The sequence below is a fragment of the Rhagoletis zephyria genome, unplaced genomic scaffold (assembly GCF_001687245.7).
Source record: "Rhagoletis zephyria isolate East Lansing unplaced genomic scaffold, Rhagoletis_zephyria_1.1 Rzeph_scaffold_01910, whole genome shotgun sequence".
NCBI lineage: Eukaryota > Metazoa > Arthropoda > Insecta > Diptera > Tephritidae > Rhagoletis > Rhagoletis zephyria.
The window spans coordinates 4483-27439 of record NW_016158994.1 but is presented as its reverse complement, the minus strand read 5'-3'; the positions used below and the strand labels follow the sequence as shown (position 1 = coordinate 27439).

At 36.2% G+C, this 22957-nt stretch overlaps 1 protein-coding gene and 2 long non-coding RNA genes across 3 annotated transcripts; all 3 read left to right on the top strand.

Moving 5' to 3' along the window:
• Window positions 1–3: 3 nt before the first annotated feature.
• On the top strand, window positions 4–20638 carry LOC108365560 (uncharacterized). Its single transcript, XR_001847946.1, has 3 exons — window positions 4–85; window positions 16910–16914; window positions 20628–20638. It is a non-coding gene; the product is annotated as an uncharacterized LOC108365560 (long non-coding RNA).
• On the top strand, window positions 1803–16210 carry LOC108365555 (dual specificity mitogen-activated protein kinase kinase hemipterous-like). The gene is made up of 10 exons (XM_017619607.1): window positions 1803–2765; window positions 5753–6195; window positions 6443–6622; window positions 6680–6900; window positions 6968–7108; window positions 10547–11265; window positions 11350–11691; window positions 11754–12470; window positions 13736–14270; window positions 14332–16210. Exons 1-10 carry the CDS (start codon window positions 2405–2407, stop codon window positions 14468–14470), a joined length of 3798 nt encoding a protein of 1265 aa, XP_017475096.1. The 5' UTR covers window positions 1803–2404; the 3' UTR covers window positions 14471–16210.
• On the top strand, window positions 17242–19290 carry LOC108365559 (uncharacterized). The gene is made up of 2 exons (XR_001847945.1): window positions 17242–18319; window positions 18367–19290. It is a non-coding gene; the product is annotated as an uncharacterized LOC108365559 (long non-coding RNA).
• Window positions 20639–22957: the final 2319 nt, after the last annotated feature.

Below are 22957 nucleotides of genomic sequence, written 5' to 3'. Positions count from 1 at the left end.
TAGAAATGTGCCGCACGCTCAGACTCGCCTCTGAAAAAATTTGTAACTCAGTAACTCAGTTTATGTGCTGACAATGTATAGCTCAGTGTGCTTCAGTGTCGATATGGTAACTCAGTTGATGTGCTGATACTTGCATAGCTCGGTTCGGCTGCATTGTTTAGAACTGTGTCGATGTGGTAACTCAATTGATGAGCTGACACATTCACACAATACGATCTTCCAAAAAGTACCATAATAGATGGCGTCACGAGACTTACCATCAGTTGAATATACGACTACCAAATTTAACAAGAAGCAAGGCGAATAGCCCAGTTATGCATACTTGCACTGCTATACCCTTTTTACGTAAAAGTCAAAACCAAACAGAATTCTACATGTGAAGTGCTATGCGTTGGGTAACCGCTTACATGAATAGCCCGTTTAACAGATTCTTATGTGACAACTCTCAAGCAAAACTAAGTAGGGAATTTATTCGCAAATGAACTCACCAGTTGAAATCAGCTTTCTAAAATTTTGCCGGCCAGCTACGAATAGAAGCTAAGGATAACCTTTTCTAAATCGATTTCGATTACTGACATCGTCAGAATTTCTATGCACATACCAATTGTGCGATAGCACACTTGTGCCAGCTTTCTGTGCTGACTCATTAAAGAGAGTTGGAGTTACTGAGTCAGCACACCAAAATTTACAGAGTTGCCCACCCTTACAAAAAACTGCTTCTTCTACGCAGAGAACGTAAATCACAATTGAGTAGGGTTACCAACCCTCCTGGGTTTCGGGGACATGTCCTGGATTTTGGCACTTTTGGGAAGCGTCCTGGTTTATGACCTAAATATTCCCATTTTCATTAATAATGTGCGAGTTTATGTTTTCATCCTAAAATGATATTGCAGGTGAAAAAAATAACAGTGTTCTAGAAATGAACACAAATTCAGGAGCGAATTGAGTAAAATTGTATTCCACTCGCGGCTCAGTCTATTTTGTCAAGATTGAAGAAAGAAGGAAAAGAACAAATCTGTTATGATTTCATTGCAAGAGTTGGAATAGTATATCACGAAATTTTGGAATACATAGAACGCTAGGTTGAGAGTTTTTCGGAATTTAAAATTTTTAAATGGTTAGATTGAAAAAAAAATCAAAATTTGCAGTACAAAGATATAGAAGAAAGTGTTTCGTATTTGTTACAAAAAAAAAGTTGATATCAATGACCTAAAACTGCATGATCAAGTTGTAAATTTGAAACGCCACTTTGTATGAAATACGACAAAATGTGATCAAAATTTCCACTAAATTAACGACACTTTTAACTCAATATCTCGGAAACTAAAGGAGATATCCGAAAATGGAGGACGCAAATTGTAAGATATTGATTAGCTTAATGTGACTGCATCACTAACTAAATTTTTACTAAATTATCGAAAAAATTGTAGTCAATATCTCGGAAACTAAAGGAGATGTCTAAAAACTGATAACACCAATCGAAAGGCCTTATTTCAAAATATATAACTGCATCTAAAACTAAAAATCGTCAAAATTGCGCTTACGACAATATTTTACCCAGGCGACGTTATGTCTTCGCAATGGACGAAAGAGAGAAATCGATTATCTCTCGAAAATATGCGCCATATCATATCCGTCAAGTTCAACTTTTCTGAAGAAAACTTGCGTCCTGGATTTTCGTTAAGAAAAGTTGGTAACCCTACAATTGAGGAATGAGTAAATTTTCAGGGTTTAGAGAGACAAAGAATTATTTTTGTCGAATTTTGTGGTTATTTTATTGCTTTTAATGATATTTCGATTTAAGAACTTTTCATGTGTTTCTACCTCACATTCCACATGAGCCACAGCACACTTCCCACAAATTGTTTGGCATGCAACCCTGTGTAATCCGTTTTGATTTTCAACCCACCCTGTACTTCTGGTAATCTATTCCAATGACTTCCGGTAGTGCATTCCAATGAATTCCAGCCCGATGACATTTCACGAACTTGCCTTCACTTGACATTCGTTGTTGATATTTGTAGTTCCGTTTTGAATTTCCTATTCGTTGTTGAGTTTTCTTGCAACTTCTTCAGTATTTTTTCTGCTGTGTTCTGTAAAGTAGTGAAAGAGACGAGTTCATTTCTTTTTTATTTGTTATTTGTGTGATAATTCAATTAAAAAGAAAACAAGTGTATTGCAGCACAGAAAGAGAATTGTGCTCAAATGTGCAATTGATTGTTCGCAGCGAACCAAGTGCGGTGCAAAAGGAATTGGCGACAGAAATTTTCGCAGTGAAAATTTTCGAGTGCACAAAATTCATACGCACACATACAAAAGTGTTCACGCAGTGTCACACATACGCGGAGGAGTGGCAGAGGCAGCGGATATATAGCGCAGACACGACAAAATACACGCGCGACGCATGCACGACGCACCGGAGTATAAACATAGCAGTAGTAGCAGTAGCAGCCGTGAGCAGCAACTTCAGCCAGGAAGAGTGACTACAGCCGCCACTGTCGCTATAAGCACTGGAGCAAGGATAACACTATCAACTTCTTTAGAACCATCCGCAGGGCCAAACAGAACGACAAGCACTTCATCAATGGAATCGATTGGGCATAAATTGCACAGGCTGGAGAAGCGTCTAGAGGAAGAGAATAACTCACATAATCACTTGATGTTTGTCACCGATGCTCCAAGTGGCTCCGTACCACGAGTTGGCGACAGAGAAGCACATCATATGGCGCTCCCCATTGGCAGGACAAAACGCCCCAATCTGGGTTGTAAGTATCATAGAAAATGCATGAATATAAAAAAAAGCACACAAAGTGTTGATCTGTAAGTGCACACTAGATGGGTAATACACAAAAGGCACAACTTCGCACGTTCTGCGATTATTTGCTTGTTTCGCCGCGACTCGTGCACAAAAAGAGGTTGCTGACATTAGGCGCCAGCAGTGATGGCAGAATGGTGCGAAGATGAGTGCGTCAAAATGTTGCAGCAGTGCAGGCTGTTAACCAACCACCCTTAGTGCCGTTTGCGTTGATGTGCTGCCACCACCCCCACAAATGGACGACAAAGGAACTCGAGAGTTGCTTTTGCGGTCGTTAGCGGATTTCGCAAACGTACTACCTTCTTTCACCCTCCTTTTGCAGGCCGTGAGCTCTTTGCACATACAATAAAAACAATGTACAGAACTACAGAAAAAAAAACAGCAAAACTATATAGCGTACCAACGTGAGTGGTTCTTTCTCACACCATATGCGAGCACCTGCGCAGGCTATTGTCAATTTCTCAGTCGCAGAGACGTTGACGACAGTAGCAGCGCATATTTAAGCTAATCCTGGCTGTTACCTTGGTAGCTGTCGGACGATTCTACTCGCGGTCGCCTTCAGTCAGACGCCGCATGCCTTTGTCGTCTGCGTTATGCGCTATTGTGGCGCTTGCTTGGATTTATTTTTGTTGTTTTTGTTTTCGTCATTGACATCTACGTTGTCGGATTGGATATATAGTAATATGTATGCGATTAGATGCACACAAACAACACATACAAATCTACATTTTGCGCTATTTGGTCTCGTCTTCTTTCATTGCTGTCGCCTTTCATTTCACTTTTGGTGTTTTATTTCTTTGCACTACGTTTTTACGGTGTTTTCGTTGAATGGCCAGTTGGTATGTTTGCTGGGCGATTCGTTTTGTTACATTTGGTTTTTGCTCTTGTTTTATTTAGTTTTTTGTTTTTTCGTGACGGTTTTACTGCCATCGCTATACTTCTGCACTGCATTATTGTTGCTTATCGTTGGGTTTTTTGGTATTTCCGAACGATCAGCAAAGTCATATCGCACACCGTCTTTAAAAAAGTCACAACTCAAAATTTGGAATTTTTGAGATTATGCACTAAAAATGCACACAGCTTTTATTTACTTTTCAACTAAAGCTGGAACAAATTTTTGTTATAATTTGTTAAAAAAAACCTAAGGTAAAATCGCCTTTGCCCATATGATTATCATGTGCTAAGAAATATCTTTTCGCATTTCCTGACAAACGTATTATTTTTAGTTGTGACTCTTTTGAAAACGGCGTGCGATATTTTCGTGGCTCGGCTGTGCTCTTTCTTCTTTATTTTATCAGAATCTATGTTTGTGTGTCTTTTTTTTGGCAGCGCTGTTTGCTTCAACGCCGACACCGCCGGCGCTGCCATTGCTTTGTTGGTTTTGAGGATATACTATAGCTGGTGGTGTGAGTTTGTGTAGCCGGCGTCGCGCTTTTGTTAGTTAAGGTTTTAGTTTTTAATGGCCATTGTTGCAGTAATTTTTTTTCGCACAGCGGCATAGTTTTCGTTTGCTATGGTGAATTATTTTTGTTTTTCTTTGCTTTGTAGCAAAATAAATGTTTATCTTCTTGGTTGACGCAACTGTTTTACAATTTGCTGTTGTTGCATGTACGCTTTGTATCATTTGTTTGTTGGTAGCGTTGCCGTTTTCAATTCATTTAATTACCCCGAAAGAAATCTAAATTACCCCAAAAAAAAATTCAAATTGCACGCAAAAATCGCCCATCAACAAAATAAACTACCTGTATGTTACTTGGAAGCTTTGTAAGTTCCTTTCTGCAAAGCCTCACTTCAAACCATTGCGCAAACTAGCAAAGACCATTTCTTACCTGACATCTTTTATTTTTAAACCACTTCTCCATGGCTGGTTTGCTCCTTTGCGACGTGATTATTATATTTTATAGTTCAATCCGACTGTAGAGGTTTGCTAGGCTTACGAAGTTTTTAGAACCAATCGGTAAGTCAAAGTAAAATAATTTCGGCAAACTACTGCAACTACTGCGAATTCATACAAGGTAGTATCGGTAGAGCAAAACCAAAAATTACTATAACAACTTACAATAACAGCAAAAATTGTCACACAAGTGTAAAACAAACACATCATTGTATAAAATCGGCTTGCTACTGCAAAATAAAAACACAGTGTTGCTAATAATACTATACCTGTATTGTTGACAGAAAGGCAACGCTGGTGTTGGCTGATAGAAATGTGAAAATTGTAAAGCATGCTGTTCTTGGGGTGTTGTATTGCTCTGGGGTTTATTGTGAATTGTCATCATTGTTGTGTTTATTATTCTTGTAATGTTGCCCCTTGTGTTGCCTCGGTTGTGGGTGGTTGAGTGGGTGGTGGTCGGGCATTGCAGGCAATCTATTTTTTTGGGCAACAATGCTCAATCAAAGCGGAAATTCATTCCTTACCAGCTGCAATGCGACTAGCGGATAGAACAATTTATTGTATTGTCGTTGTGGTGGGGAGAAAGAGGAAAGTTTATTTCTGATTTATTGATTGCTATTTTTTCATTCAAAAATTTCCTTTAACCTCTTTCTGATGAGACAATTATTCCTACTCTATGTATGTATGTCTAGATGACAAGCAGAACGAGAGTGGAATAATGCAGTATTTTTATGCAAAGCAAAAATAGCCCCCACTCCCATTGAGCAAGCACCCGAGACATAGAACTCCGAAGCGGTAAGATCCGCAACCATCAATCACTGAGAAAATTGTGTATTAAAAAGTCAACCTCCTTCTATTTTCGTAGATGAATTGGAAACCTGCTAACCCAATTCTTACTCACCTGGCATTGCACCAGATACCCATGCCTCTTGCAATACGTTGATATAAAGCCAAACATTTTTGATGAGTAAATCCTGTGTAGTTTACTAGCTCATTTTTAAGTACAGTCAACATACTCACTTAAATTTTCTTTCCCTTTACAGTGGTCATGCCCAACACAAATCGCAATGGACCTCAAACAGAAATGCACAAAAAACTTAAACGAATACGACAACAATCGGGCATCTTAACCATAAATGGCCAAAAATATCCAAGTAAAATGTCTGATTTGGAACATTTGAGCGATTTGGGTAATGGCACCAGTGGGAATGTAGTAAAGATGCGTCACAAGCCGACAGGCACTATTTTGGCTGTAAAACAGATGCGTAGCACTGGCAATGATGAGGAGAATAATCGCATACTAATGGATCTAGACGTTATACTAAACTCACATGACTGTCCCTATATAGTGCATTGTTTAGGTTATTTTGTAAATATACCAGATGTCTGGATTTGCATGGAACTAATGTCGATGTGTTTCGATAAGCTTCTAAAGCGTTCGAAACAACCGGTGCCAGAGAGCATACTAGGAAAGGTGACGGTTGCGGTAAGTAACTAGAAAAAGTTAAAAAGAAATTATGTGTTAAAAAGTGCAGTATTGGCTGAGAAGACTCAACAAAAGATACTAACCACTATACTATCGAGGAAATAATAACAATTTAGTGAAATGAGTTAAAAAAGTTAGGTAGGGAATACTGACCACTATACTATCGAGGAACTTAAAAAAATCTTGGATATTACTTCCATTGGTCAATATTTCTTTAAATTTACAAATTGCAATGTTCTTTCTTCAGACGGTTTATGCACTTTCATATCTAAAGATGAAACATAACGTTATCCATCGCGATGTGAAACCCTCAAACATACTCATCGACGAGCAAGGCAATATAAAGTTATGTGATTTTGGTATTAGCGGGCGACTCGTGGACTCGAAAGCAAACACGCGCTCAGCCGGGTGCGCCGCTTACATGGCGGTAAGTGCTGGCATCAAACTATACTCTCTTAATATAATAAATGACGATCTCTTTCAGCCCGAACGCATCGATCCCAAAAAGCCAAAATATGATATACGCGCCGATGTTTGGTCGTTGGGTATAACACTCGTGGAACTCGCTACCGGCCGATCACCCTACGAGGGCTGCAACATAGACTTTGAGGTGCTGACTAAAATTCTAGATCATGAACCACCTAGTTTGCCATACGGTGATGGTTGCGACTTCAGCCAAGATTTTCGTAACTTTGTCGATAAGTGGTAAGTTGAAATTAGCGGTTATGTTGGTATGTTGAAACTGATATAGTGCCTTACTTATATTTTGCAGTTTAACGAAAAATGTACATCATCGGCCCAGATATCAGGAACTTTTACAGCAGCCATTTTTTCGATGCTACGACGCGGCTGACGTGAATGTTGTACAATGGTTTAAAACTGTGGTCGAGTCTGCCGACATAGAGATGCATAGGTATGTAGGAAAACCACATACATATAGATAATTTAGTTCCCAATCTTTTTTACTTTTCCACACGCTATCGTTCCGTCGCGCGCTAGTCTCACGCCCCATAGCAATACATTGTACTTATTACGCTTTTCAAAATTCAACTCTTCTTAATCTATGTCGATCTTCGAGGTAGGATTGAATGTTGCTTGTATGCGTGTTGGATGTACGTAAATATGTATGAAAACAAGGCCAGACGATTTTGTTAAAGTTTCAAATAATTTAAATAAGCAAATACTTACATAATAAATTTTATTAAAAAAGTCCATGCAATACACAAGACTTTCGTTTGCTTGAAGATTGTTAAATTCGAATTATGTTAAATATTGAAAACCAAGGAGTTCCATTAAAATCTTAAAGCGTTAACTGGATCTTCGGGTCCACTTTTAATACAAGTTTCAGCAGCTTCATCAAAATTTCTATGCCTTTTTTCCGTATTTAGGGAACAAAATTTTTCATACTTATTCTAAAGCTGCGAATTTTTGCTTTCTTTTTGTAAGAAACCATTAGAGATATGCATATCATTGATGTGCTTCAGGTTTTGTATTTCCGTTTAATCTCAAACCAGGCCCTTTAAGGTTTCGGAAATTTTTTCAAAGTTTTCGTTCGTGTTTTTTCAACATCGGTTCAGGCGCATGTAAAAGTTTTCTTATTTTTCGTCTAAAAAGTTTTATTTTCCCAATTTTTTATATTTTTAATTTCACTTACCCATGCTTTTGAATTCGTTTACGTTTTTACTAGTCTTTGAGCCTGAAATTTAATCAAAATTAACTCTTTCTACTCTTGACTTACAGTTTTGGCAGTCTTTTAAAATAATTTGCATCCAGTTTCATGCGCTACTGTCTTACCCATTTAACGCATATTTTTCTCCTATCCCACTTACGCTGCTAACATCTCCACTTCTTATACACTAAAATATTAACATTAAACAAAAAAAAAACGTACATAAAAATAATATAAAAACAGTTGAAATGTTGCTCCCAGCATAATTTTTGCGTTTTAACGTTTAATTTGTTTTTTCTTTCTTTTTATTAAAATTTTTTGTAGGTTACCTAATTCCTAATCTATTACCCTCTCAAAAATAATAAAACAAACAATAAATCATACTCTCCCAATTCAGTAAGTATACTTTTTTAATTTTTCTTATTTTATTTGTTTATTGTTGTGTTCATATCATTGTTTCATTGAAAGCATTTTTTATTTACATAAGTTGATGGTTCATTCAAACGCATAAGCTTGTCTTTCTGAATTAAATTTTGCCTTAATTGTTTTTTTTTGTTGCATTACTGCCCTAATTTTTTGAAGGTTTTGGGCTGAATTTTATTTGTTTTTGGTTTTGGCGTATGTACTCTATTTCGAGAAAAATAATTTTATTTAGTAGTATTCCTTTTTTGGTATTTTCTGTATAATATGAAAGATAATTGATAAATTGCGCAACGATATATCATTCCGTACTTTAATCATCTTAACACAAATGCTTTCGCACGCTGTACGAAATCTCTTTTAGCACCTTTGTTGTAGTAGAAGAACAAGTAGATATCTCACAATTTGCCAGACACGTGTGGGAAATTCTTTTGGTATTCAGTATTAGCCTGGCGTGGGTATTAACCACTATACTATCCAAACATACGATTGACTAAACAAACAAGTGTTACACGGACTGAATAATACGTCGCCCAGCTCACCAATAATACGGGTTAACAGCAAAGCTGCTCACAGTTCGCGGCGAAGAGTTCATAATGTGCATGCAGAAGTTAACCACGATTCGATCTGATGGAAACCTGCCAAGACTGGATGCTTAGTATACTTTTCGCAAGGAATGTTTTCCTGTTGTTTGCGCCAATCATCGCGGGATAAAGCTTTATATTGCTTACAAGGTCTGAAAGACTGAAGCTCTTCATTTAGGCTTGGCGAGTCCATCATTGGTAAAATTTTGACAGTGACTAATCCTGATATGAAAATCGACAAATAACCTTTCCGTCGATGTCTATTCGACGCTATATCAAAATTTAGGATAGCGCAAAACTACTTGGGCTGTGTATAGTTTTTTGGTGCTGAATATTTAGCTCCGTTCAAATTTCAAATTGGGGTCTGTTGGCACAGAAGAGAAAAAACTAGCTTGGTTTTTTAAACTAGGCCAAAATCGTGAGAGTACAACTCCACAACAAGCTTTTTAGGCGTTTGGCGCTTTTCAGGTTTTCAGCTACACAATTCAGCTATTGCTGAAAGCCTGAAAAGCTTGTTATGGAGTTGGACTTTTAGGCGGTTACAGCGCCAAATAAGAAGAATAATATGATTCGCAGTGGCACTGCACAGCAAAGAGATGACAGTGTCAGATATCCCTAACGAGTGTCCCGTCATGTGGAGACGCCTCTCATGATACCAACCACCTCTTCACATGTCAGCAGAATCCCACTCATTCGGCACACCTCCCTTTGCCCCGACCCCGTAGAAACAATAGGCGGGGCTTAGTAACGCCGCTACAACAACAACATTGTGCTGGCATATGAAGATGACATTGACATCGTCAGTCTCAATAGCAGGGCCGTCAGCGCAGCGTTCTTAAAGAAGGCAGAATGGGTTTGTGTGACTGTAAATGGGGACAGTAAAGAGTTTCTTCTTCCTTATTAGGACACGCGTCACAGTTTGCGGTTGTAACTTTGAAATAGCGCAGGACTTTTGTATACCTAGGATACAGAAATTGTACAACCAGTAACGTCGCCCTGGTGATTAAGCGCAGAATAACTCTTTAAAAAAAAAGAAAGCGCAGAAATATAGACGATGATGATAAATGGTGGGCGTGATTTGGTGATTTCGAGTAAAATATTCTCTGCAACATCAAAGGCATCGAATACCGAAGAATAACGGAACTCCTTATAGTAAATGCATAATAATAAGGACATAGTAAAATGTAATAATATTCAGCGTTAGTCATGGCTTGCACAAAGGCCGGTAACGAGCACGATGGAAGGGCCAAGATAGAAGAATAATCCTAGGATTTAAAAATTAGGAGCAGAAGCAGGATCTCAATCTAATTAGGCACGATTATTTAAATTTTTTTTGTTTAGTTCATTGAAAAGGTTCGTTATGTATAGTCATATAATCACAATCTTTAGTTTACCAGTCATGAAATACCACAATAATATCATTTAAAAATAAAAAATACCCCTTTTTTTACAAAAATCTCGGTTTTATGACTTCAAGTCATTACAAATAATTTGTATATTTTCGCTATATTCTCCACAACCAACACAACTACATATAGATAGATGCATATATCAGCACTCACACATACAATTTGTCATCTTAAATGTTTTTTTATTTATTAGTGGAAGTGAATTAAACTTTTGTCGTCATACTTCTATGACGATTTTCCATTAATATCTCGCTTCACGATTTTTACAGAACTCACATGCCAATAACTACTACAACAGCTACACTCAGAGGAGATGTAACAGCAGCAACAAATAAACATAATAAAATTGCAACTGCAACAATAATGCCAACTACAATAACAACATCGACAGCGACAATAAATCCGAAAATGCCTGCAGCAGCCACTAATGCTACACACATCCCAAGCTATCAGAATTCCTATCACAGCGCCAGCACATCTGCAGCTACACAGTCACGCTACACAAAAAAAGACGATTACCTGCCACAATATCATCCACAATATCCACATGTGCAAACGCAAGCGTCACATCATCACCAACCATCGCAACTACCTCAGCCGATTGCAAGCTATTACAACAACAGCATTGCCAACAATCATTTACAGGGTGAACGGGGCGGGGGCGGCGCAGGTGGCGGAGGAGTAGGTCTAGGAGGAAGTGTCGTCAGCGGCATCGGCGGCGGTGGCAACGGTTATGGCAGCGGCGGTTCGGGTAACAATAGCGCCAACAGCAGTAGTCCCCAATCGCCACCTAGCAGCAGCTACAAGGATGCGCAGCTCAAAGACGACACGACGCATATTGTCAGCGAGATGAGCAAACTGTATCGTAAATCGCCATTTCTGCAGCGGAAATATAGCAATGGCGCAGGATTGAAGTACGCAGGCGGCGGTGCAGGCGTTGGCAGTGGTGCAGAGAGCCCCAAAAAGGAGTCAATGTTCAGTAGTATAGGTGAGTGCGCCAACGTGTGCAGTTTTGCACATTAATTTTTATGAGTTTTTATGATTTATTAATTTTTATCTTCACGTCCTGCAGGTCAGACGATTATGCGCAATCTCACCACTTCGCCCTTCAGCCAAAAGAAGCACCATACACCACAGCCGCATCAGGTGGATCCATTGTGGCGCATGCCGAATGTCCACGAGATGGGTGGTAATGCGTTCGATGCGTTTGACAGCCCGGCCACTCCAAAAAATTTGGGTATAAGTTCGCCGGCAATGGCGCGTAAGCGGTTTCAGACCGGCGCTGCCACGCCAACGTTGCCCCTGGCTACGGTCGTAGAGCCGATAATAAAAGAGCAGCAACCTTCGTTAATACCAGTTAATCGCACTGAGTTGAACACGCAACAGCGAGTGCAGGGCAATCACAGTCCAATAGGTTAGTGAATAGGGTTTCTAAATTGAAAAAGAAGACTTTCATTGGTCGCTTATCTTTTATAGTTCTGCAACGTTTCTATCATCAACAAAATCAATTGCGTGAGAAGGAGCTGGAGAAGCGTAAGGAGCAGCAAAAGCAATCTACCAATCCCTTCCTTGCTGGCAATTATCTTACAACCGCTGCCGCCACAGCTACCTCAGCATCCGGCACAACACCACATTACACCAGTAGCAGCAGCAGCACGAGTAATCAGCACCACTACCAACTGCCACAACAGCAACGTTATCCTCAACAACAAATCACTCATCATCACTTGCCACTGACCAGCGCTGCCTCTTCATCGCATTCAACTTCTAGTCAATCATCCACACAATCCTCATCTTCACAAATAGCGCCGGGTGATTTGCATGGGCAACAGCTGCGATCGCCACCAAATTGCGCGCCACCGCCGGCGCCCTATGCCACGGCGGCGGCGTTTGGGGCTAGTCCCAGTCAGTTACAATATCAACCATTGCCCCAACACTATTTGCCGTTAAATGAAAAAACAGTGCGTAGCTCACGTTCGCCGCCTACTTCGCCGGAGCAGTTGTCCGCCGAAGGGGGCGCCGGCACTGGCGGTGGAAGTAGTGGCGGAAGCATGGCGAGTAAGCTGAGCAAGTTGTACGCGCGTCGGCAGTGGCAAACGACAACGGCGGCAACGTTAACAACGCATACGGGTGCTGAGGTGAGTGGTGGTTGTGGCGGCGGCGTGGCTGGCAAGGAATACAGAGACGAACATGGTAAGTGTACAATTCGAAAAGGGGATTCGTTTGTTAATTTTTGACTGCCGCTTGGCTTTCGCACTTTTCGCACCTTAGCACAGTTCTTTTTTTTACTAGAAATATATTTTCCCGTTATANGGTGGCGGCGGCGTGGCTGGCAAGGAATACAGAGACGAACATGGTAAGTGTACAATTCGAAAAGGGGATTCGTTTGTTAATTTTTGACTGCCGCTGGCTTTCGCACTTTTTGCACCTTAGCACAGTTCTTTTTTTTACTAGAAATATATTTTCCCGTTATAAATAGAGCTCACAAAAGTATGCTGCATATATTTGGTTTGCATTGAAGCCTGTTTTATGGGACTAGAGACCATTTTAAAACGAAAAGTGGTGAAATCTTCAAAAGTATTTTCTAAGCGAGAGCGAGTTTTTTGGTAGGGGTAGTTCTATAAACTGTAAAAGCACTTAGTTTTCATGATTTTCGTATTTAAATGAAAGAATAGTTAAGAAATTTAAATAATAAATTGGTAAATAATCTATTTATTATAAGTTCAAAGCAGTTCCCCACTTTTCGTATTTAAGTTTTCGTTAAGTATATTACTCAACGGTGCTCGTATCTACACTATTCGGCTCATATGTATGTAATTCACGGCATATTCTTTTCTTATTTGTTCTATTTTTCCTTTTCAATGCTTTGCTTGGCTGTAAAACGAAAAAAAATATACTAATAATGTTAACGCTTGCTTGCTTGCAAACAATGTTGCACACTTTAAATATAAAAACTTCACTTAAACGTTACACACTTTTCTATAAATAACTCACCACACCACAATCACACACTAAAATGTTATAAACTTTTGGAGTAATAATTCACCACACCTCTGAAACACATAAACCTCACAAAAATGTTGCACACTTTTGTACACATACATGTATATGTAATGCACCACACCGCTAAAACAAAAAAATTCTAAAATTTTACCCAATTTTGCGTCAAATAATTCACCATACCTCTGCATAAAAACTTCACTAAACATAATTTATTTGATCTAAAAACATCGCATTTCCTTATTCACCACTCTGATATTTGTTTTCATTCTCACATTTTCCAACAATGCTTTCACATGTCTGCTCTTTGTAACTTCCTACACCACGTTCTCATTTACTCACCATCTTCACCATTACTCATACTTACCGCACTTGACTATCAACACACCACACTTCACTTCATCAAACCCTGCACTGGCCTTCAATGCCATCTTCACCTCCAATTCACCACATCACAGGCTGGTTTAACACATTCACTGGCGCCATGAAGCGCCAATTTGCCTCCTATGTTAAATTACAATTGCATTCTGCAGCCTCTCCCCAGACCAGCAGCAGCGCAGCTAGTCAGCATGAGAGCATTGGATATGAGAGTGGCCTGCCAATGAGCGCGCAACCTGTAAAACCTACACTCGCCTACTATCGCACACTTTCCGCAGGTAGCAGCAGCAACACGAGCAACAGCACTTCCCCTACAGATGCGCAGCCGAAGCCCAGCGGCCTTGCGGTCTCCACTGCCAGCAGCGCCGCCAACACTGGCGGAAGCGACTTCTACGATGGTACAAGCGGATTTTTGCGTCGATATGCAGCGGCGGGGGCCAGCAGCATGGCTGGTGGGCCCTCTAATGCGCACCTCCTGACAGGCTTGGATCGTCGACATCGGAGTCCGGATCCACCGCCGCGATACAATCGCGGTCAATCACCACTACTGCTGCGCAAACAACTGCTGGAATTGAGCGGACAGCCACCAGGCGGTTCACCGCTGCTCAATCGGCGGTGAGTATGGTTGTTTTTGCGCGATACTTTTAATATGACAACGTTATTTACACTGTTACAGTTTCGTGAACGCTTCACCACCATTGCCACCGCCTCGTCGGGGCTCTGAGAGCGTCCCTGGCTCACCACAACATTTCCGCACCCGCATCCATTACACACCCGAACCGCAGCGACGCATATATCGCACGATCGACCAATGAGTAGCACTGCAAATAATGCTCATGTGATATTGGTATGGATTTGAGGAGGATGCAGGCGAGCGAAGTGGCAGCAACTGCGTCGGCGGTGTTCGCGGCAGCGGCGGCGTAGGTAGCGTTCAGTTAGCAACCACGCAGGATGACACGGCATTGTTGAGTGCACCGCCAATGACACGACGCTTGCCCACTCGTCTTGCAGTCGGCATCAGTGGAGACGCGTTACACACACATATGGCGGGAGATACGATGCCCATTACAACCAGCCCGACAGTGGATCGAATGACTGCATCGGATGTGGCGGATGTATTGGCGCGCGAGCGTGATTTTTGGCGTTTTCGGCGCGACGAGTAGCAGCTTACGTATGTATGTAGTTTGTATTGGTGTTGGCGTTCTTCGCAAACATTATGCGCGACTATATTTTGTGTCGGGCGTTGTGCTCGCTTTCAGTTGCAATTTTGTGATTTTGTTCTTAAGCTTAAAGTGAAAAAAGCCATTTCTAAAGCTAGCTATTATCCAAGTATGTATGTAATCTGTGTGCGTAACAGGTGTGTTTAATCGAAACAAAATCATAAAAACTCTATACGGACTGAACGTTGTGCTAAATAAATTAATGGGATTAATCAAACTAAAGCAAAGTGGGCTAGGCAATAACACAAGTTGCCATGTAGCACAAGGATTTCGCATTGAGCCTAAGAAACTTGAAAAAGTCTTTGGTTTAAAGTAAAATGAAGGCTTTTTCACAACACGAAAACGTATATAAAGCTATGATATAAATAACTTGCTCATAATATTAAAGAAATTGAAATTTGTCTAAAACATATGGTCTAACTTTAGAATTCCAGAGAAGACGTCGATGAAAAACATGATATGAGCAGAAAAAAATGCGTGCAGCAATGAAAAAACTTTTAATTTTTAAAGAAAACCGGCGCAAAACTCCGTTAATAAAAAGATTTTAATCTGGTATAAAAACTGGTCTAAATTATTTAATTCTTTTCTTGCTTTGCTTATATAAAAACTTGCCAAAAATTTATTTTGAACCTTTGTGACAGCTGGTAAAAACTGGTCTAAATATTTAAGTTGGCTTTATTTATGCAAAAAATCGCGGTAAAATTTATTTGAGGTCTAAACTTGTAAACTTTATTAAATTTTGCGAATTTAAATATTACTTAGCATTTAAAAAATGTTTCAAAGCAAATTATTAATAAACACATACAAATGAAGGTCTTAGAGAACCAGAAAGTAAATAAACTACTCTCTTCGTATTGATTAAGTGCATCTGTAGATATTTGTGTATCTGAACGGTTTCGCTTGATATAAGATAATGCAAATTTATAGCGTAAAGAAGATAATTATGAAGCTTTTGATGTAGTCCATGTGAAATTCAATCGCCATATAAAAAGATTAAGAAAAACCGGAGAGAAGATGTTAGTACGTCGTCTACTTTGTGTAATTAGCAATTGCATACTAGTTTTAAGCGCCCAGACAAATATCGTTACCCATAGAAAATGTAACAAATTTACTACCATGTAAAAAATATGTAAAACGGCTGCTTGACTTGAAAATTGGCATAGTTGAAAAAATCAAACTACGTGCTTCTAAATTCGCTGCAGAAAATTGGCATTGTAAAATCTTGCATTGAGAGTTTTTGACGAGTGATTTAAATACGATAATGCTAGAGCAAACCAATTTTAGAGGTGCTAATTTTGATTTCTTAATATTTCAAGCTCGTCAGGTTATTGGGCAGAAAAGAAACATCAAAACATAAAGAAACTAGTTCCTTATAAATGTCTCGATACAGTTGGAAAAAAATATATCTTTATAATGGGAAAGGAGAAAGCGGCGTATCGTAGCTAAAATTTAAAATTTAAACTATTCACATAACCGTGTAAGATTTTTTTTTTGTAATTTTATACACACGTTATGTTGCCCAGACACATTTTTTTATTTCACAAATAATCTTCGACGCGATTTGGCTATTTTTCATACACATCTAAAACTTAAATATTTTTTTGACTGATTAAAACAATTTACTTGTAATTGTTTACTTGTTTGTGGAATTGTAATGTATTTTGTAAGCCTAGTCTTTAGCTTAGTGTGTAAGTTGGACAACAACAAAAATGTAGCATAAATGTTAAGCAAAAAAAAAAACTGAAAATTATGTGGTAATTTATAAGCGCGAATGCAACGAAGCGACGGAGTTAGCACAGATAATATTTTATTATAAAATAAATAATTAAAAGATAGTATTGTAATAGCAGTAGCATACAGATTTTCAATAATGCCAATCGACTGTAAATTCTGAAAATGACAATCCAAATTTAAGCGAGAAATAGAATTTCTAGAGAAGCGTTGTAGTCAAGTGTTAGGCTTATGTATGTATGTTATGTATTTTTTAATTTAAAGGTATCTTGGTATTTAGGTATATAAATTGCATACGTAAAGAGCATGTAATACATACAGTGATTAAAACAAATGACCACGTGTTGGTTTTATTTCTTTAAATATTCCTAATGTTTTTCGAGCTATATATTTTTGTTATTTTTCTATAAAAAAAATACCGTCCAATCAATTCAACAAGATTTTTTAAGAAAATTTTTTGGATATGAAAGTTTCAAACGGGTAAAAAATCCCATTGATTTTTAAATTTGTTTTTGTGACGGTTTTTTGGACTTTTTCCAATCAAGCTTAAATTTCTTATGAAATAAAATGTGGGAGACTGTTAGCAACACAATTTCAAAAAATGAACGCCAGTTTTTGTAAATTGCACTTGTTATATAAAAGAAACCGCAAAAGCAGTCTAAAAAAAAAAAAAATATCACAAATCAACGCGATTTTTTTGCCAATTGAAAGCTTAAACTGTATGTTTACAGAAAAATATAAAAAAAATTAGCTCGAAGAACATTACGAATATTTAGAAAAAAATCAACACGTGATATTTGTTTGAGCCACTGTATATTCCCCAAAACGTTCTACGTTTAAGGTTTTTATTGAAATTTGTTTGGGAAATGTTTATGTGTTGCGTTTTTAACAAATATAAATTTTTCCAAAAAATTGCAACATATTCGGAAACTGGTCTAAAATTTGGTATGAAATAATTTGAGCAATTTCAGTGGTAGGAGACACACCTAAGAGGAAAACATTTTTAATTTACTTCGCAAGCATACTTTAGACAAAAATAGTATACTAAATACACGTTAAAAAATTCGAAAAGTATTTTTCAAAACTGGTATAAAGTTTTTCCTTAATTTTGGTGCCAGCAGACATACTTGATAGGAAAATATTCTAAATTTATGTGAAAATGTCCAGAAAATTAGTTTTAAAAACTGGCATAAAATCTGGCATAAACGATTTACAGTAGCGGTTTAGTGTAACGTGGCATAATAAGCGAAAAATATTCCAAGGCAACTCATAAGCGCTGTCGGTTAAGGGGTTTAGAGCTGCACTATCCAAAATTCTACTAATTTCTAGCAGAAAACTAAAAAACTTCGTATAAATAAATGTTATGCTTGAGAATGCAAAGCATTCACTTGCACATGTCTGGAAAGATAATAGATTTCACCCAAAAATGCAATGTGCAACTAATACAAACATGTTTTAAAGATGTTCCGAATCGGGATTTTTTTCCACAAAAACTGCGTAACTTACTTTGCAAACTTAGAAAAATATCTCTCAAAAAATGAATTCAAAATTTTGTTTACAACACCAATTAAAATCCAAAATTAGACTACTTAAACTTAATATAGGAAGTTAGTTAACTGGTATAAATTTTGTTTACAACAGCAATTAAAATCCCAAACCATTCTGCGTAGCTTGAACTTAATTTAGGAGGTTATTAAACTGTTATACACATTAGTCTATCGCTATTTTTTTCAAATTTCCTTAATGCCTAGAAATGCTAGCCAAGAAACTTCCAGAAACTGGTATACACGTGCCTATTAGGGAGATCAAATTATTACTTCTTGTTAGCTTAAGACTACAAATTTTCATTAAAATTAGCTCGAAGACCGTGTTTTCCTCTTAGATGAATGATATATACAGCCAGGTTCAGCAATTCACTACCGAGTGAATTTCACTCCCATTCAAACTGAATTCAAAGTGACTTTGGTTCTAATTCACTGAAATGAGCCTGATAAATATATGTAGCTCTTCGCTGATGAACTATTTTTTGTTCATAAAATACATTCGGTTATAATACTGTTGCTTTTAGTTTTTGTTGAATTTATTTTTTATTAAATTTTGTATGAATGCCCCTTATTTCACCTATACAAAAGTAACCAAATAATCAGCCACGTTCCCACATTCGAACTTTGTGAAAGGATTTAATCGTAATTTGTGGAAAAAATCGGCTCTGTGTATTGAAAATAATATCGTATTAAACCAAAATCCGTTTGGTAAAAATAATTTCGAAGTAAACGATTAAAGCAACTATCAACCACAATAAATTATTAAGTAAATTGTATGTATGTATATCTATGCAGTGTTCAATGAACCTCTATAATATACGAAAATAAAATATTTATATGTAAAACAAATACTTAAAAACTATAATATACATATATTGCATTACTGCTTAAATTACGGAAATCAAACAGAAATACAATTAAAAAAATCTTAAGTTTAACTTACTGCTGTAGCTTAATTTATTATGTTAAACCACATATCTAATAGCAACAACTACAATAATAACAATGAACAGATTATAAAGTTATACCATGCAACACACTTTAGTAGAATTTACAGTCAGACACAAAAGCTTGCGTTGCTTGCTTAGGAACACATACACACACACACACACACACACACACACACACACACACACAAAAGATGAAAGCAAATAGAAAACGAAAAATGCTGGCATTCATTTTAGTTTTTCCTTTCCAATACATAGTTTCAATATTTAATTGCTTAGCTACGTAAATGATAAATTATAAAGCAATGCATCCTGTACCTTATACACTGTGCAAAAAAAAAATATCAAGAAGTTGTATAAAAGTCTGCAAAATAAATTTTAAGTAACAAAAAAACAAAAACGAATAATTCGAAAGTTAAAGTTTCGCCTCATTTGCGCTGTTATCTATACATACATAAATACGATGTTTGATTTGCTGCTGTTTTTTAGACTTAAATAAAATTAAACTATATTTAATTAAAGGGAATTAATTAATTTATTATTACAATTAATATAATTAATAATCGCGTAGTTATCGTATAGCAGACACACATTTATAAGAAATTTATGCCCTTAAAACTCTGAAAAAATCGTTTAAAATACTTACTAGATAATAAAAGTATATCGGAAATCGTAAAATTTATTAAAACAAATCAATATTCAATATTATAAAACACACGATGGAAAAATTACCACATAGAAATTATGTATGTAATCATGCATAAAAATATTTATAGAAAATGTATGCGAAATATTTAAACACAAAAATCCTAAAAAATTTGGTGAAGAGACTTTCGGTGCGCTCTGCGAACTTGTGAAAAGCAAAATTACTTGCGTATAAAAACGTAAAAAACTAGAACTGTTAGGTCGATAAAGGAAAAGCAAAAAAAAAAAAGTGAAATATATTAAGCATGAGTTCGAAACGCGAAAACAATAAGAGAAAACAGAAAAAAAAAACAAAACAAAAAACATATAAATAAAACTATAAACGAAAAACGAAAAAAACATATGCAAATATTTGTGAATTTTTATTTCAAAGTTTGGAAATAAAGGAGAAGGTTCGTGGTAAGTGGTAAAATGCCAAGTTTAGAATGGGTAAGAATAATATAATTTATTTCACTGAAATAAATGAGTTGTCTGTCTTGAATTCTGTTCAAAATTGAGTGCCGAAAAAACTGGTTTAAAATCTTTTTATACCACTCAATATTTCGATACCCAGTTATATAATACAACGTGCGAATTGGTCATATATGTATGTAAAAAAATAATTTCAACTGACTGGTCTAAAATAAAAACTTGTCTAAAAATCAAAACTGGTCTAAATTCAAACATCGGTGAAATGCATAAATATATAGAATTTTGTGGTCTGCAACGTAAATTCGGCTGAAGTTTCAAGCTGAAAAACTGGTCTAAAATATTTATTATATTTTTTTGTTTTAATATGTAGTTATTATCATCCAATGCATTGTTGAAACAACAGCAATGAAAAAGCACTAGTCTAAAATATAAATGCAATAAAATTAAAAAAATAACATCGTCGTCTAAAGTACAAAATTGCGTATCAAGTTAATGTAAAATCGCGTATGTGAAGTTACCCCAATTTTGCGGTAGAGAATAAAAACATACCCATTTCAGGATAGTTATTTAAATCGATATTTTGATATGAATGGAAGAGGCTAGATGCCAGAAGATTCTGGTAAACAACTCTCATTTGTGGCACAACCACAACGGCTTTCAGCTCTGAACTAAAGCCAGTCACAACATGTAACCCATCACGGCCGCATCTGTGTAGGTCTGGCCAAAGATTGTGACTTTAGCAGCATTCTGCAATTAAGCTGTCACAACAGCAAAGTGAAGCCAAAAAATCTATGGAAACGACTTTAATAACACTTTTTACCCAGAAATTTTAAAATTTCCGGAAAACTGTCCCTATTACCCTATTATCAGTAGAGCCGGCCTAAAATAGTTACTGGTATAATATCGCAAAATCTTTAAAGTTTAAATTCAACGCGAAGTAAAACTTTCTACAACGCAGCGATTATATATATAACTTTCAAAATAAAACTGGCCTAACATACTTTGGATACAGTTTTGCTACAAAAATGGCGCTTAATATTACTATTCACGGTTTAAGGATTGGGTGTATTCTTTTTATTACTAATATAAAAAATAAAAAAAAAATAAAGAAATGTTTACTAAACCGGTCGAAAAATAGTGAATTGAAGGTTGGAAAATGAAGTTTATATCAATTGGGTGTCTTTTAATGAACTTACTTTCTCCTAAAGTTTACATACTTAAGTGCTCATGTGGCGAATAAAGAATTTTTCAACTGGTATAACAACTGGTATAAACACAAAAAAGGTCGGATATAAAATACAAACGTTATAAAATGATCCACAACGGAAAAGCGCACGTAACCGCTGTAAAATCTGGTTTAAAATTTAAAATATCGAAAATGTGTGTCATTGAAATATGCATACTTTCTCAAAAGTTCACTTAAGTGCTTATAGAGCGAAAAAATTATTTTGATGACTAATCGAATAACTGTTATAAACTCTAGCAGCGATCAAAAGAATCATTCTTTAAAAATTTGTATTGAAAAAATAAATCGTAATTCTGTGCCATTGAAATATGTTTACTCTTTCGAACTTCGAAATTTTAGCCCATACTTACGCACTTTCCTTTAACTTCGATAAACAATTTAATAATACAACGAATTTTGTTTTATCGCTTAATCATAAATACATTTTTATTTTCGCTAATAATATTTTATATTTGTAAATATTTAGCAGCAAATAAACTTAGCTTAAATTAGTTTCCACTGTAAGCCCTTAAAATAAAATTTAAAAAATATATTTTTGGTGAAGAATTTTCAGGTGAAACGCATGGAAATTAATATTTCGTAAAGACAATTTTAATATTTATGTGGTTATTTCTCGTTTATTTAAATAATGCGACATTTTCAAAATAAAAGTTCCGCTTCAAAAAATTTTTTCTTCACGTTTTTAGTATCTTTTATTTTGTTGCTACCATGAAAACGTTTTTTTTGGTTTTTTGGTAAAAATTTATTTCTCAAATATTTTTTCCCTCAAAATTTGAACATTAAAGCATAATTTTCGGCCTCTTTTTGATGAAAGCAAATTTATTTTTTTTTTTATATGAAACAATTACAATAAGCCTTCACATAATAGCAAATAACTGAAAATATAAATATGTATCTTTGTATTTTGAATATTTATTAAACATATTAAAAAAATATGTGTTTTTTCTTGCTCTTTAGCACATTTTACTCATTTCTCAACTCAAGATGCAAAAGCAATATGCTTAAAAATTTCATGCAACACTTTTTAAATCTACATATAATGAAAAGAAACTTGTAAAAAGAAACATAGCTTTTTTTTATTTAAAAATATTCCGTTTTTTGATTTTTTACGAAACAATAGTTTTTTACAAATTAATTTTGCACCTAAAAAAGTTTAAAACATTTTAAATCTATTTTCAAGCATATATATATTTTTTTTATTTTACACCTATTTCGTGTTTTACGCCGATTCTCTTTAACTTCGCGTCTGTTTTTAAATAGTTTTACATTTTATTCATTAGGGTACTCCATTTCATTTTACTCGTAGTTTTATATCAGTTCATACTTTCGGCTCTTATGTTTTTAGTTCTTGTTGCGGAGTATCATCAGCTCAATAATTACATATGTATGTATATATGTATACATGGATAAATATATCAAGCATAAATAGAATAGTTCATACACACGAGTACATACATACATATTTATATGATGTCAAGAAAGTTAAGATAAGTTAAGA

Coding starts and splice junctions, on each gene's coding strand:
- LOC108365555 (XM_017619607.1), top strand. CDS start 2,405: ATGCACGACGCACCGGAGTATAAACATAGCAGTAGTAGCAGTAGCAGC. Junction 2,766..5,752: donor AAAACGCCCCAATCTGGGTT/GTAAGTATCATA, acceptor TTCCCTTTACAG/TGGTCATGCCCAACACAAAT. Junction 12,471..13,735: donor GGAATACAGAGACGAACATG/GTAAGTGTACAA, acceptor ACCACATCACAG/GCTGGTTTAACACATTCACT.